This window comes from Zerene cesonia, chromosome 11 (genome assembly GCF_012273895.1).
Source record: "Zerene cesonia ecotype Mississippi chromosome 11, Zerene_cesonia_1.1, whole genome shotgun sequence".
Taxonomy (NCBI): domain Eukaryota; kingdom Metazoa; phylum Arthropoda; class Insecta; order Lepidoptera; family Pieridae; genus Zerene; species Zerene cesonia.
In genome coordinates, this window is record NC_052112.1 from 5,364,742 (window position 1) to 5,381,943 (window position 17,202).

Genomic DNA, 17,202 nt, shown 5'->3' on the forward strand with positions numbered 1-17,202 from the left:
GACAGAAGAGGTCTTTTTGCATTGCAATCAAGTTTATAACGAATACTGTGTCAGCATACCTATATTTATAAAAAAGTAATTACTTTTTGCGAACATTTCTAGCGAGGGAGATCTGTTTTTTAATGTCATTATTATATGCACTGAAATCATCGACTATAGTTGATTGTCTACTTTATGTACGAGTATGTTCATAAAATATAATAAAAAACCGTAGACGAGAAATGGTGCCCTAAGACACGTGTTAATGATGCAATAACATCAGAAACACAAGCGACCGACCAGCTTAAATTTACTGTTTCATAAAGTTTTATTCATAGAGTTGAACCACAGGTTGATATAATCGGGTCTATATTAGCATGCTAACTATATATACGACTAGTTTATAATTATATTTCGATGATCCGGGATTATGAGACAATGTTCTTTCTGGAAATTGAAGCTATCATTGTACCATATTTCATAAAAATCGGATCACTGGTTTAGGCATGAAGAAATAGACACATAGTAACTTTAGCATTTACAATATTAGACAAAGTGACGAATAAATCTATACAAGGCTACCTTAATTTATTATATATAAACAATATTTACCTTAATTTATTATATATAATAAATAATATCTTGATATAGAACATATTTTTCCAACTTTCCTAGAAATAAATACCTATATGTATTCTAAGTCAAATTCTCTTTTGACACCTAACCTACCTCGAGATAGAAATGCAAAACTTGTATTGCATTTCAATAGCACATTATTCCGGCTATTCCAGTACGACGATACGCTATCGATTTATGTGCGCAATCTAAGAAATGGAAAACCGTAAACACTATCAAATGCACGACAACAAAACTGAGTGTAAAGCGACACAATCTTTACGCTTGTCCGACTGTTATCTAATCCTAGAGCATTACAAAGAGCCATAAGTCAATAGCGCGATTGTACCCGACAGTAGTCTCGGGATTTGTTTAAATATCATCATAGGTTGGGCGTGGGCGCACGTGGGTCGCCGGACGCTGGCCATTTGGTCACATCACACTTGCGATACCTACTGTTGCCGTCACGAATGAATAAATTCAGATAGAAATGTCCTTGCCGGTATTTGGGGTGACCGATAGACCATCCGGCGAAGACATTATGAACAGTCGTGATTTGGACCTAACGGAAGGAATCACTTGCAATGAACGTTGCGATTTATTGGAGGGTTATTGTTTAAATTGATAAAGGAATTTATGGCACGCGACGAATAGTTTCGGATTGCTGTCGGTAAATAACTCTCAAAGCAGAGCGGTGAATTGTGATAGCACTAGTTACATTTGCATTATTACATGTGAACTTTTACCTAGTATTTTCAGTATTAAAGCTTATCTCGTGTTTTATTGTTCATTCCAGTGCAATTTAAATAAGTGCCCTATGTGACAAGCAGCACGTGTCGACGATTTATCACTGTGCCGTTAAAGAGTCCATTTAGTTGGTAAATTTATGTTCCAAACGAGCTATAATAAATTCGCCCTGTGCTTTCCCTTCCGCACGGGCATGTGGGCGAAGGGTACGCCTACACATGAGGGAAGACCAGTATTTTAGATTCTTTGCTCAATCTAATCACATAGATTGCTGCTTCCGTTAACAGATGAAAGTGTGTGGGTTGCTGTTTATAGAGCTTGTTGGTTTTCTTCAAGTGTAGACAGTAGAGTATGGAGAAGATATCATTGAACTATTATACATTTTGTCTAATGGAGATAGTCCGTTTGTAAGATAAATATTTATAGTGGACCAATTAATATATAGAATAAACTAACGTGTAGTGTCCATTTAGCCCGAAATACTCGCCGCGTAATAATAAGGATGTAATAAGCATTTATGCAAAATTCAGTTCCATTATCTGAATGTAATAATAAACAATGTTTCAGCTTAATTACTCGACCAAGGTTTGAAACATAATGTTCATATTATGTAAAGACGGCTAGTTATTTACGTAGCATTGTCTTGGATTGGCTAGAAACAGTTAACCTTTTACATATTACCTGCGCAATGTGTAATTAACACAGCTAAGGAAAATACCATCGAGTAATTTTAAACATAGTGTTCAACTACTCATATTTTAAAATAACAAACGTGTAAAGAAAATTCAACGTGTATTAATTATAAGAATATAGCGAATAAGGCAAGTTAGAAGTGTGGAATACTTTTTAAATGTTCATCAGCGTTTTAACAATCCTATTTATGTTGAGTTCCTTTATTGTGTTTATAAAAGTGTTTAATTTAACAATAGAGCATGATACCATCAAATTTATAAAATACTCCAGCGATTCTAGTACAAAGACTTAGGTTTAATTATGCAAAATTATCCTGCTAAGGTACAGTCTGTTGTCATGCTCCACTGGGAAAGGGAATGGGTCCTTAATGTGCCTTTGTGTTATTCAGGGGTCAGGCACACCTTTTAACGATAGCATCTCAACTCTCAAGTAAATATACGACGGAATTCGCTGGTCTTTGACTTGGAATAAGTCAAAGAAACTCTGGTACTGTTACCCTAAAGCTACTAAATTCTGTTATTTAAAATTATTCGATACCAACTGACTTTTAGAAATGACTAGCTACGCCCCACGGTTTCACCCGCGTAAGTCCGTACCCCGTAGAAATATCGGGATAAAAAGTTGCCTACATATTATTCCAGTTGTCCAGCTGTTTACGTAACAAATTTCATTGCAATCGGTTCAGTAGTTTTTGCGTGAAAGAGTAACAAACATACACACATCCTTACAAACTTTCGCATTTATAATATTAGTAGGATTATTCAAAAGGGACATGGGCCAAAAGTTGATTTCATATCTTTAATTATAATCACATCACAAAAAAAAATTAGTCATTCTAGGCCTACTGTTAATTTCATCTAGCACCAATAAAAACTATTATACTAAATATGGAATAAAACTTAAATGCGGGTATTTTGATGTAATAAAATTTTGTAAATTTTCGATAAATTAATGAAGACATGTGTCAGTATGTAAATGGTGTTGAAACAGTATACGTTATTGTAAACTTGTATGCGTGGGCGCTGTCGACGCCGTGCTGTCTAGTCGTTTGCAATCTGAATAAAGTTTATACAATATAAATAGAAAGTCGCGGTCATCTTCTACTAAGCCTACGTTTGTCTTAAAATATTGTTAGAGCGTTGCTTTAGTAGAACTGCAATAATGATACTCATAATATTAACTTATTTTCGTGTGTTTCATTTTATACGAATACTTTGAAACTTCTTTAACTTATAATACTCTCGTAAAAACTTCAATTTATATTGTGGTAGTTAATAAATTAACAGTGTGGAGTTCAATTTTATTTTTATTGAGCGGTTAGCCCGAAGAGATGTTAGATCTTATATTAAATCGCAAACCCAGTTCATCGATGGACGCATGCCTAAGGTGCGTGTTGTTGATTCGGTTGAAAAACATACTATACTAATTGTTATCATGTATTATGTATAGTTATGTTTCCTTGAGTGGTTGTCATTAATTGTCTATATTTTAAGTTTTTCTTACCAATATCGTGGCCAGATACAGATAATTATTTTAATCCATTTTTTCACATAGATGTTCTAAACAGAAAGGTAATATACATGCCTAAAAAATTATGTAAAATTACATACATATTACTTCGATCAAAGCAAAAATCTCAAGTTCGAATAAACAGCGCAACCTGCACATTAAACTAATGTGCATCACTAAGTTAATAAAGATCGAAATGCAGTCTGCTCTATAAACTGGGGAGGTAGACTTGATCCTCTCCGAAGTAAATATTTGTTCTGGCAATACAAATACCGCAGGCCGTTCGTACTTCTTAGCAGACGGGAGCTTGTTGAAGTAAATATTTTAACGAAATGATAAACTTCTAGGGACTTTTTGAGAACATATGTATAAATAAAGACATTTGTTTGCTGAGATAATTTAATGAATCATTTTGGTTTATCCACTATTTGTTACTGAAATATTATATAATTTAATTATTATTCATAAATACTGATATTCTGTATCCTTAAAGACATGTTTTATATTGAATCTTGCATAGTAACAAATGAGTCTTTTCTATTGTTATCTTAATCCTGTATTTAATAAACGTTTTGTTTTCTCAATAAAAAACACCTCTAGAAAAATCTTCATAGAGTATCTAAATTTTTTTTCATAATCATTTTTTATATGGATAAATATGAAAAAAAATGTTTTTTACATTTAATTTTTAGTTTTATAGCATTGAAATGCTTTATAAATGTTGCTACGGTTAGGCAAGGTACGCAGGTTCGAATCCTGCCTCGTGATCAAATTTTTTCTATTCTTTCAAATTTTCTCAATGTTTTTTACATTTTGGCTAAAGTATTAGGGTGCTATACTGTTAACAAATTCATATTCATCAAGCTTCATGTCGAGATAAAATCAAATCAAAGTACAGCGTTGACCTCGCATGATGCATGTCACTCCGCCGCAAGTGTCCATTACTATTAATACGGCAACAATATATGGCGGATAATAAGGAATGACGTGTGCTAATACGCAATGAACATTTATGTTATTATATTGTGAATAATTTTAAGCATGAAAACGTATAAAACAATCACTCGCTACAATTTAATAACACTATCGCTTCTCTTCGCCTTTGTAAACCACAAAATAGATATTTAAAGGTGTGTTAAAGAATGCATAAATTATTACATAACAAATCTTTAGTCGTATTTCAAGTCTACAGATGTGATATACGCTTATTATATGAATGGAATGAAAAATGTTTGAAAATTTTTATTCACACTTTGATTGAAAATAAGTGTCACTTGTTTATTAGCATATGTATTATTCAAATATTGCTATAAAAGAGTAAAGATTTCTTTAAGTCGATAACTTCTTTTTCGATTGAGGAGCAAACAGTATTCCGCTTTTTAATCACATGTTAAACTGTATTGCATATATATTATTTGAAGAATATAATTTTTTTATAAATAACCATAAATGAGAACCAAGTGTGTCACATTTATGGCTCACTATCACAGCTGTCAAAATGACAGCATTTTTATTGCCCTCAAAACACATAGTAACAAAAGCTCGTAAGGTCAAACATTAGATGCTATTAGAAGATCAAACCGCTTTCTCTGTCATACCAGTAAAGTAGTCTTGACGTGAAAGCATTTAAATACAACATCTACTTTAGTAAGCGGTTACTAATAACAGTACCTACGTTTAGGCCTTGATAAGCCTTTGAATATAATTTTGTAGATATGGTAATGCCTTGGGGTTGATATGTTTATTAACAAGTAGGTAATCTAGATGTATATTCTGTCTACTTCAATGGATAGCGGGATTTATAATTGTGATTTTTTCTGTCCTATCAAATTTTGTGGAGTTATGATTATGATGATATATAATAAATTAGGAGATATCCAGAGGCGTATTATGCATTTTCTTTTTTAAGGCAGAATAAAACACGTATTTAGTAGAAGTAGTATAGTAAAATATGTTCTCATTAAGACATATTTCACGAAATTCAAATCTTGATTTGGTACGCTCTAAACTTTAAGAAAAACATTTCGTAATCGCTGATTTGTAAATGTTGCGTAGGGCGCGTCGTTAAGTGGCCCTGCGGAAAGGTTGTAGGCGAATAGGTCACATAACTATAATTAAGAATTCCTATTAAAAATCAAGCTTCTAAAGAATTAAAGATAAGTCTCAACAAATCATTTTTATGTACTTGTTGTAAATAATTATATAAAAAACAGTTAAAATTTGTTTTCAGTTATAAAGCGTTTTTCCTAGTTAGAACTAGTTTTAAATAAATGCCATTATGCAGTTTTAGTCGTCACCAAAATCGGCCTCGTTGACTCCTTTAGCGTTTTTAGATTTTTCTTAATTCCTATATGCCACTATCTACATAATGTTGTTTATAAGAATACCATATTACCATTGGCATGGCATTTTATAATGTTAAAAAAACCACTTGTAAAAGTAAAACATTCGGCTAAGGAACTCGTTGTAAATTATAACCAAATAGAAAAAGCATACGTTGTTCTTTGTGTAAACTTCAACGAAAATAAAACTCCTGAACGCCAGTAAATCCATACAAATCCCTCGAAATTGGAATGTGAGTCACGATGCATGTTTCTTTTCACAAACCATTGCACTGAATGAGTCGCGTCGCAGCGATAAAAATATCGCTCTCGTTAGTCTTTCATAGAGATTCGTAATGAAAGCTTTATTTTAAGTACAGCTTGCGTCCGTGAACTTGTAAAAAAGAGAATTTGAACACATTTGTTGCCACAACGAAACTTAAAAATAATGACTTTGCGAGTACTATGACATGTTGCGTTATGTATGAAATATGTATCTTATAAGATTTTCTCAATTATGTTTACTATCATTAAATTGTACGAGTAATTTTAAATTGGGTAGCAAATTAAAATATCTCAATCCAATTAAAGACAATAAAACTTCCAAACTGCGCTCCTCCATTCATTAAAGAGACAAGGAAGAGTCTATTAGGACGAGGAGGTCACTAATTGAATCTAATTCTACTTTTTCATAATTACGAGCGTCGTTCGAAGATTTTTTATTGTAATTTTCCTAAGTGTCATTTGTTTCAATTGCGGTTGTGTTAATGTTTTGCCTGGATATCCTGATTAAAACTGGGCGGGCGTTAATTTACTTCGACTGTACGCCCACAGAATTCAACTTTCTTTATTGTTAAAAATATTAACGATTGGGAGATTTATGAAACATCGAATAAGCACTTACTACGTATACAGATTCAAAATGTTGAGTTGTTCTATTTACAAATGCATATTATTTAACAAAAAAAAAAATTATGTCATCAATCAATCAAATCAATCATATTATCTTTCTTACTACAACTTGTCAGAGATAGATGTATTAAGCATCGGCCTCCATATCCCATTAGGGACATGCTATATGGAACTTCACACAATCACACTAGTCACAAAAATGTAGGTATATCCAGTTATTTTTATAACTCTCCAAATAGGCCCTTACCTGTTTATGCAATAAAACACACATTAGTTAATATGTGTGGGTTAACCTGCTTCATTACATATCATATCTCCACGTTGATTTTTATGAAATTTCATTACGGCAATAAAATGTAAATGACTCCCAGTTTGATTTTATAATTTGTTCATTCATTAGAGCAAATGAATGAACGAGCCCGTATACGGCCTACTCACGTCTAATATAAAGGTATTCGTCTAATAGAACTGGGCTCTGGTCTCTTATTATATATGCTTGCGATGTAAATTTATTTATGGTTATTTATTTAATAGAAAATACGTGTGTAGACGAGAGTATATGTTTTATAAGGTTGTTTGAAAAAAGGTTTTTAAATTTTTATAATCCATGTCATTGTAGTGATATTATAGTTAATTAAAACATAGTGTCGGGATGAAATGAAGATAATTGATTCTTCGTCTCTACTAAAAGTAACAAAATAATGCTTGATAAGTTTATTAAACTTTGCCTACACTCTAAAAATTTGTCTGAATACATAACAAATGTCGTACATTAAAAAGAGGAAAGATTTTATGAAACCACTGTCATCCACAGAAAGCTACATTATCCTGGAGTAACATACTCGTACAGATAAATGTATGTTTATACCCCGGGACAATCTGGGAGGAGTAGCTAGTAGCTATAATTAAATAGTTGTGTGATTTTTTTTATCGCAGTATGATAAATTCTATTATAAAATATTGATCATTAAATAAGCTATAATCTATAATTAATATTATAAAGCTAAAGAGGTATTTTGTTTGTTTGAACGCGCTAATGTCAGGTTCTACTGGTCCGTTTTGAAAAATTATTTTCCCATAAACATAATCCTTACATACACATCCCATTTAATGAGGAAGAATTTAGGATATATATATACCAAGGGCGAAACCTGGGCGGACCGCTAGTTCGATATAAGATATGTAGAAATTTGAGATAGCACTACGTACGTAGCTTATATAGTATGAACATAATATAATAATCCGAAAAAAAAACAAACTTAACTGTTGATTTGTTAATTTATTTAGTATTATTTTCTCATTAAAAGATTTATTTGTAATTTGTATATTTTAATTCAGTACATATATTCCAACGTTCCTAAATGTGGTACTATTAAATTAACTATTCTGAATTATAATGACTTAAACGGAAGTCATTTATAATGTAAAGCACTAAAATGTCAAACATATTTCAGTGGTGCGGTTGCTTATTACTGATGTTTGAAACCACAGTTTGAAATTGGGATTGTGTGGTTATGGCAAAATGTGGTGTCAATTACGAGTACATTTTTTTATGAAAAAAGTTATTTTGATGGTACTACAAGGCAGCATTTACTGCACTGACTGTTTTCCTAGAAAAAAATATATATGAGACCCAGCAATATATTTATTTCTTTTCCAAAAAATAATAATGAAAAACAGTCTGGTGGTAATTAATATATTGTGGTTTATGTTTATTTTAATATGGAAACTATATCCGCTCTCGGCTTTGCCCGCGAAGTCAAAGGAAAAGATAAATAGAACAAATGAATTCAATAAAACTAGCAGTTTTATGTAATAGTATAGACTTAAAAACAGACATCTAAAACAGGAGGATTTTCATTCATGAGGTATTTTTTTATGTCATAGTCGACAATGGAGCTGGTGGGACGCCTGATGGTAAGCGCTACCAACGCCCATGAACATTTGGAGAGGCATAAGGTCCATTGCAGACCTTACGCCTCTACAAATGGATTGCCGACTTTAAATTGGGAAGGGATTACGAAAGGATTGTCGAGAGGAATAAAGGAAAGCACTGGGAAGGGTAAGGAAAAGGAAATGAGCCTCCGGCTCCCGCACTCACCGAACGAATCACAGCAGGATGCTATTTTACGCCGGTTTTCTCGGTGTGGTTGCCCGGTGCGAGCTGGCCCAATGCGTGCCGAAGCATGCTCGACTAAGAAAGAAGTATTTTTTTACCCATCACATTTTGGTATAGATTGAAATATGAATATGAAAGATAACATTTAAGTTATCACAGCCACAGCATATTATCGATGAGCATTGTGTTCGCTGTTCCTAATTAAGTTGTCAATGTACGTCCTTGACTCGATCTTGTTACGGTGGCCACCCACTGTCGATAGCAGCTCGTTAGTTTATTTTTGGTCATAGCCATTAAAGTGGGCAAAAAAAATATCAAGGAATGTTTTGATAAACATCTGGATTCTCAAAACTTCGGAAATTGATTTGTTTCATTGATACTGTTTATAGACATGGAAACATTCGTTGTTTTGTGTAGTTCCAAGTTGATTTCAATTATTCACTATACATTTAAATTTGAAATTTTACCACCGAATCACTATAAATTTAAATTTGAAATTTTATCACCGAATATTTTAGTTTATCTCATCACTTTATTTTGAACTGTATATTGGACTATAATACATATTTCATTAAACATCATGCTTAGCCCCTAATTTTGTACAACACATTCAAGCGAATGTTTATAATTTAAGCATTTGTGGTGAATTCTCAGAAAACATCTGGCCTGATAAAGTGATAACAGCTTTCTCGGATGGTAACACATTGTAATTTGAATAATTACATTTACTGATGGCCTATTTCTATTGCAAACATTTAATCTAAATATATAGAAAGCCTTTCCTAGAAACATTCTTGGTTCAAAATTATTTACTTTCTTCTGAAACCTATTTGTAGGCTCTTACCTGTAATGCAAACGATTTGCGAAGCGAGTTGGAGACTAATTGTTGTTGTTGCACATTAAATATCTACTAAAACAAATATTAAGAGCGCTAACATTTCCAAGAAGTAAATAATGCGATAGTGTATAATTCTAATAAATATTTATTGTACCTACAGATTTATAGCGTTGCTCTAGCGATAGCTTGCAACATCGGACACTGTTAAATAATTCATCGATTTGTATAATCGACAGTTAGTGTGGAACGCCCACATGGGTCACGCAAATACTTAAGCTTATATTGTGGTACACAGTGAGTACAACACGAGTTAAAAAGCTCTTTTTAAAATGTCTGCATTCTATATAACAATATTCTCTCTTTTATCTTTATACTTACCGATTCCAACAGAATTAGAATGAGTAAAGTCAATGAATTGCGAAGAGAGAGAAAAAGAAAAACTTCTTTCATTTTTCACAAAAATAATTCTCTGATTCCAATTTTAATATTTAATCACTAAAAGCTAAAATACCCGTTATTGTAATTCAATTATACTTCTAAAGAAATAAGTACGCATAGATATACATCCACGCACACTATATAAATAGCTAACATAATATTTGCCCAATATGTTCTCTTTATGCTATATATTATTTTTAAAATATAGTATGTTATACGCTTAAAGCTTGTAACCCTTACCACGCATTTCAGTAGCCAGTTTGCGGGTAGATGTTCAAAGCGGACGCCACTTCCTCTTCGCTCGTGTGGGTGTCGCACGTGCCACTTCACCACCTCGTTAAATACCATTCATAACATGGTTGTAAATTAAATTAAGCTTAACTACTCATCACTTATACTTATACTACTCATCACCATATTTGATATTATTTTCGTTAACGTAATAAATTGGATGTTAGTACATGAACGTATGATACTTTCATTAATAAATTGTATCCGATATTTTGAAATAAATTAAATTAATACTTCAAAATACTGAATCTGTTACAATTGTAAAAATAAATACTAGATCCTTAAACAATATTTCGGAGACGGTAATAAAACTATTGATATTAAATAAATCATTAAAAAAAAAACACGTTTTAATAATAGGCGATTCTTAATTTGTACCTCGTAGGTTTAATTGCTTCCGCTCGCGCTTGAGTGTGGGCGGCGCGGCGCCTCGCTGCCTCTGCGCACACCATTCACAAGTTTTGTCAATGGACCGCTCGATTCCAGCTGTTATGGAAATTACTTTTTATTTCATTTTTTTATGTTTTAATATTACGCTTAGCATGATATGACAATGCAACTTTAGAAGAAAAATAAAACAAGTTATGTTTGTATTTGGAAGGCTTTTAAGCAAATCAATGCGAAGAGGTTGACTAAAACAAACGTACTTTACATTTTAAACGTTAAAATTATTTAATACGATATGCTGTTTAAATAGCTAAGTTGAAATTGTTCGTTAGTGATGGTCGTTTAGAATGCGATTTGTAAGTTCTACAATCGCATAAAGTCGCAGTTTACAGAATTTAACTCTATTGTTGACTCATAGAACACTAGAATGAGACCTACCATAGTCTGAAAGTGATTGTGTAAATTAAACAGTGTTGCGTGACATCACGTTCGTTTAAATGGAAAGATAAGTGGCAAACCGTTGACATATTTATTACGATTGACTCACCAGGATATGAACCAGCTAGTTATTTGACTGCACAATTATTATCTTGCAAATCAATTAATGTTTGTGATATTGCATAGGTCTTCAAACCTACTATATATATATATATACAAAAATAACTGTTTTCTTCGTGACAGGATATACAACAGGGGCAGACATTTCGTATATATATCTATGTGATGTTAATCTTTAGTAGTAGTAGTAGTATTAGTAGCAGTAGTAGTAGTAGTAGTAGTAGTAGTAGTAGTAGTAGTAGTAGTATAGATATAGTATATAGTTTCTGGGAAAATGTTCGAATTGCAAGAATTGTTACTTCATCTAAACTGATCAAATCCCAATAATTGGAATAAACATAATATGGACATTAATTATTTGTGATTGCGTTTATTTTTCTATCAACAATGAGTTGCAATCATAAATGTTATTGAAGATGATTAATGTTCGAAGGACGCCTTTATTAGGCCTAATGTAGGTCAAGAATGCGATATAACGTTATCACAATAATAGTCTTTCAACTACAATGTAAAGGTAAGCTAAGCGCTCAAAATAACATAGCATTTAAAATCTATTATCATCTCTAAGAGATCGTAAATTACATCGACGACTGCAACAAGCACTGTGGAAATGATTAATTGCCGTTCAATATTAAATGAATTAGTAAATTGTTGGCCTGTGAAATAACTTAGAGCTGTTGAGTGGATACCAATGATAAAATCGAACTAGTTTATACATTTGCTTCAGAACATTTCCGTGCGAATCAAAAGTCCAACAAATCAGACATCAAGTTACGAAACCTCACACTTTATTGTAAATTATTGCAATAATTTGATATATAGTTGCTATTATGAATTGTTTTGTACAGAACTCCTTTTCAACGGTTTATATTGCCAGCAGTTGAGGTAAAAAATAATTTGTCCATTAATTAAAACCACGATTTATTATGCTCCATTGAAACTTTCCATATATAGATAGTGAATAGATCTGGAAAATGTGAACAGTTTAAAAGGATTTAATTAAAATAATAAATTATAAGGTAACAAAGATTGCGCCAGGAAGGTGCCCGGGGCTAAGGTGAGCTCGTTACGTTGTGAATGACAACGGAACGAAGAAATGGTGTCACTTACCGCTCGAAATTTGAGTTTTTAACAACGATGTGGGTTAAGCACTGTGTTGGCTCGTTAAAACAAAATAAAATTGGATGTAGGTTACAATTTTTAACTAGTCACTTTGGCTAACATGGCATTTTAAAGTGGAATTATTTGATCTTGTCTGTAGAAGTAAGGTAGTTACCCTCTTATAAGCACGACACGCTGCTATAAAAATGCATATCAGACAAGAGGCGAGATTATTTATGTGAAGATTAGTTTGGTTTACAACAAAGTTTGATGTGAGGATATGAAGGACGGAAACTGGATGGTGACCTCTCTCTCAAAAGTATCGTTAAAAGTTTCGATAAATAGGCACAATTTACAACCCATCTAAATAGACGTGGAACGATTTTCGATGGATTATTGTATATTAAATGCTTTTCATGTTATATTATCTATATTTGTTAAATTTCATAATTTTCAAGTATATAATCAATAAGTGTTATAATTTTGTGCACAAGTTACTGAGCTCAAAGTATTTATAGATATATGCTTTTTGTATTTCTATCATTTAAATTCTATTTGTTCCCTCATTTCCTCAAGTGATAAGGTCCTTCTAACAGAATAAATAAACAATGAAATAGCCATGGATAAGCTGTCTCTGTTTAATCAATTTTGCATTTTTTCAATTAAGAAACGAAAACCAATGCAAGCATTTCGAGCGGTCATAAAAGGGGGTGAGAGATTTCAGTCAACGTCCGTGAAGAGATTAAGGTCGGGCGAAATGAAATTCCAGAGTCCTCCGTGAAATAGGAGCAAAGCTCCCTGCCCTGGGACCGATAAATATCTGGTCTTAATGAGGTTAAAGGTCTTCTTTAAATTTGGATACGGGCATCATATATATGAGTTATCATGCCAGATAATGACATACATTTATGTATTAGGTTTTATTACGTTTTGACAGAATGCTTACGTAATGGGTGTTACTTCTGTGTTTTGTATATAAGATATGTAACGTAAAGTGCTTATTAACATATTTTAATTATTAAAAATGTTTACGAGCAATCGGATTTTCATACATCAAAATAATGTCGATAGATTTTGTTGTTCTCATATTTTGATTCTTTTGTTTAGTTTGATTATTTGATTTGATTATTAACTTCCTCATACTGACAAATTGAAATGAGTAGTGTTTATTTTGTTCACAGGTTATTTCGGCAAATATTTGAACAAATACAACGGTTCCTACATCCCACCTGGTTGGCGCGAATGGGGCGGTCTTATAATGAACTCAAAGTATTACAACTACAGTATTAACATGAATGGGAAAAAAATCAAACATGGCGATGATTATTTTAAGGTAAGTTAAATATGTTATTGTTAAAATATTATTATTGAATACATAGAGTTCGATGTATATTTTTAGTGAAGACAAATAAATAATTAAATTAGCATTGCAGCATTTAAACTGTTTTTTTTTATATTATTGGTACTTTTGGAATTTTAGATAATCAAAGTATGTATCTGTATTCTGTTCATATTATTCACATTATACTTTTTCTTTTAAATCACAAAAAAAAGTATTTATCTAATTAGAAATGTTTTATTTAAATGATTTCTTTCCCAGCGTTGGACATATCACTTCTATACTTTTTAAATAGAATTATATTCATCCTAAAAACATATACGACTTATCCTACTGTAATTTGTGACCGCAAATATTCAAATATGTGTATGTGCATAGTGTATTTATTTTACGGATTTGTAATGGCAGCTAATTTCCAAGAATGAAACTGTAAACAATGCGATGATTTACAACGACATTGGCCACAAGCCAGCTACATATCATTGTGATTGTTCCAGGATTACTATCCAGATTTAATTGCGAATGACTCAATAGCGTTTTTGAGAGCGTCGAAGCGAAGATTTACGAGGAAACCGGTACTGCTTGTTATGTCTTTCCCGGCTCCGCACGGACCTGAGGACTCGGCGCCACAGTATTCACATCTATTCTTCAATGTAACGACACACCAGTGAGTATATAATTATTTAAATAATATGTTTGATACAAAGGTCACTGGGCATATTTGAGCCGGTATATGTAATGCTGATTAGAAACCAAATGTGTTTTATTTTTCATCCTATATAATTTTTTCTTTTCTAGCTGAAGGGAGAATATAAATTTAAAGCTATTTAATATAATATATAAATAGAATACTAATTAATTCATGTTTCAACGTGTAATTTTTGTCATGGGCGGTGGGCTAAGTAAATCACTTAAATAGCCATCTTTTTGCATAATTTACCAATTGCATAATTATGATCCAGCAGAATAAAATAATAAATAATAATCAATTATATGATAAGAAGTGAGATACCTATAGTTAATATATAAATAATGAAAACTAAATTAATAACAATTTCAAAATTTCTCATTTATAAAGCATTTCAATGCTATAAAACTAAAGATTAAACTTTGTTAATAGTAAATTTGATTGTATTTTTTTTTATTTTTACGTTTAGTTAATCTGTTTTCAATTAAATGCAATTAATAAATTATAAAAAAATATAAAAATGATTTTATAGATATCGGTAACCTTTTCATAAATACCAAAATGTATATATATATTAAGATAACTTAATATGAGCTAATATAATGCTGGTTATCAGTACCATCATAACATTGCGATTATACAAGTATGCTCACGAAGAAGCATCGGAATTTTCATTCAAAAATGCCTGCAAGTCTGAGAAGAATGAATAGGTATTATATAGACAGCATACATTATTTAATTCCATCCAATTCGTTTTACCAGTCAACTGAGTAAAGTTTAACAGCGATCATTTATACATATTATAATTCTACACAAAAAGTGGTAGCTCAGTGGTGAGAACCTCGACTTCACAAATTGATAAGTCGGGGTTCGAGACCGGGCGAACGTGCAGGAAATAAATTGATTTTTCAATTTATCTGCACATGTGGATAACATCACCACTGCTTAAAACGGTGAAGGAAAACATCGTGAGGAAACCGGCATGTCTATGAATCAAAAGATCAACAAGTGAAATAAACTACCAACCTTTGTATCTACTAAACTGCCTTTTTATAAAATTTCATCCAAATTGATTCACTGTTTTAGGCGTGAAGAGTATACAGACAGAGACAGAGTTCAAACTCAAACTCAAACATTTATTCATTCAACTAGACTTCTTATAGAAGCACTTTTGAATCGTCATATTACACAGTTATAACATTTACCACCAGTTCGGAAGGCAGTTTCTATAGAGAAGAGCCGGAAATAAACTCTGTAGTTGCTCTTTTAAAATAATATAAATTTTACATTTCGTTATTTTCGCATTTATTATATCCTACGAGGTAGTGATTTAAACTCTCTCCATTAAAGTATTATCGTAGCGTTTTATGATATGAGATTCATATTGAAGAATAGATAAAGACTCCATCAAATAGACAAATACAAAGAAGTAGGTTTATCGTATAAATACTTATTTCTTTCTGCGTGTCACAATTGCATGCAATGATGAAACCATTTAATCAAAATGAGAGGAAATTATTTTCCAGACTTACGGAACACGTTTCTCAAATGTTTGAACAAAAACTCTAATTGCTTTGGTATTTTTGCGAGCTTAGCGGCCATCTTACATCCCTTAAATATTTAAGGAGTTGACCGTGTTTTAGGGTTCTCCAACCATGAAGAGAGTGACCCTTACGCTTGTCTACAACGGAAGCTATTATGTCAATTAAGCTCGTCTAGCCAGCAACAAAGAAATACTTTTATAGAAACACTATATCTTTTGGCAAAATTTTTCTAAGTGTGATGATTTGATGAATGATTTGATGATTTACAATTTTGGTACTAACGAAACAAAGGGGCGAGTGGAGTTGTTAGTATACTAAAGCATGAGTGCTAAGAAATCTAATATTGATTTTGAATTTGATTTTAAGAGTTCATATAAATAATAAATGGCTTATTATACTGTATAATAAATATCATTCATATTTAGAGTACTTGGAAATTAATTTCCGTGGTTGCAATTTGGTCCCTATTTTCCGATTCGGATTTAATGTATGACGGGTAGGTATGTTGTACATCGTAAGCGATTTGAGCGTGACAAAATATGAATAAACATTTGTAACTACAATTTTGACATATTACATTTTCATTGCATCATAATAATCATGACATCAATGCGAAATATATTTTACATACTGATAACTTATAATCGGTTAGATGGCGTGTTTACGAACAAGTGATTTTATCAGGTAGGCAGGTAACTAATCTTTATTATATTATAAGAGCGTCTACGGAACCGCGCGCCGTGAGGAATATCGCATAAGAACCTTGTAACGACCTTGTTTTTTTCTGAACACCGAAATTTCACGTACCGACATGAGTACTTACCGCTGTGAATAATTTTGCCTTTAGCTTTAACCCAGCGCCGATTTATTTTTCATGGAAAAAAATAGCTAACTGCTGTACATTGAGATATAAAAATTTACAACTGTGTAAGATAATGTCTTATTATAGAGCATAAATCTTTTATATTTCACGCATGCTGCATACAAATTATTGTTGATGTTTATTACTTGGAATTAAACATAGTTCGTGATAATGAGAAAATTATTAATGATTGTGTTAAATATCATAGTAGTTTTTAGGTAATACAGAATATATATTTAAGGAGCAGGGAGAAATGCTATA

The 17,202-nt window shown here is 32.0% G+C and overlaps 1 protein-coding gene across 1 annotated transcript in view; it reads left to right on the forward strand.

Moving 5' to 3' along the window:
• Positions 1 to 17,202, forward strand: part of LOC119830479 (extracellular sulfatase SULF-1 homolog) — a 55,325-nt gene that overhangs the window by 28,820 nt on the left and 9,303 nt on the right. The window contains exons 4-5 of the mRNA XM_038353522.1: positions 13,690 to 13,841; positions 14,345 to 14,514. Coding sequence (XP_038209450.1) covers positions 13,690 to 13,841; positions 14,345 to 14,514 — 322 coding nt within the window. The remainder of the gene's footprint in view (positions 1 to 13,689; positions 13,842 to 14,344; positions 14,515 to 17,202) is intronic.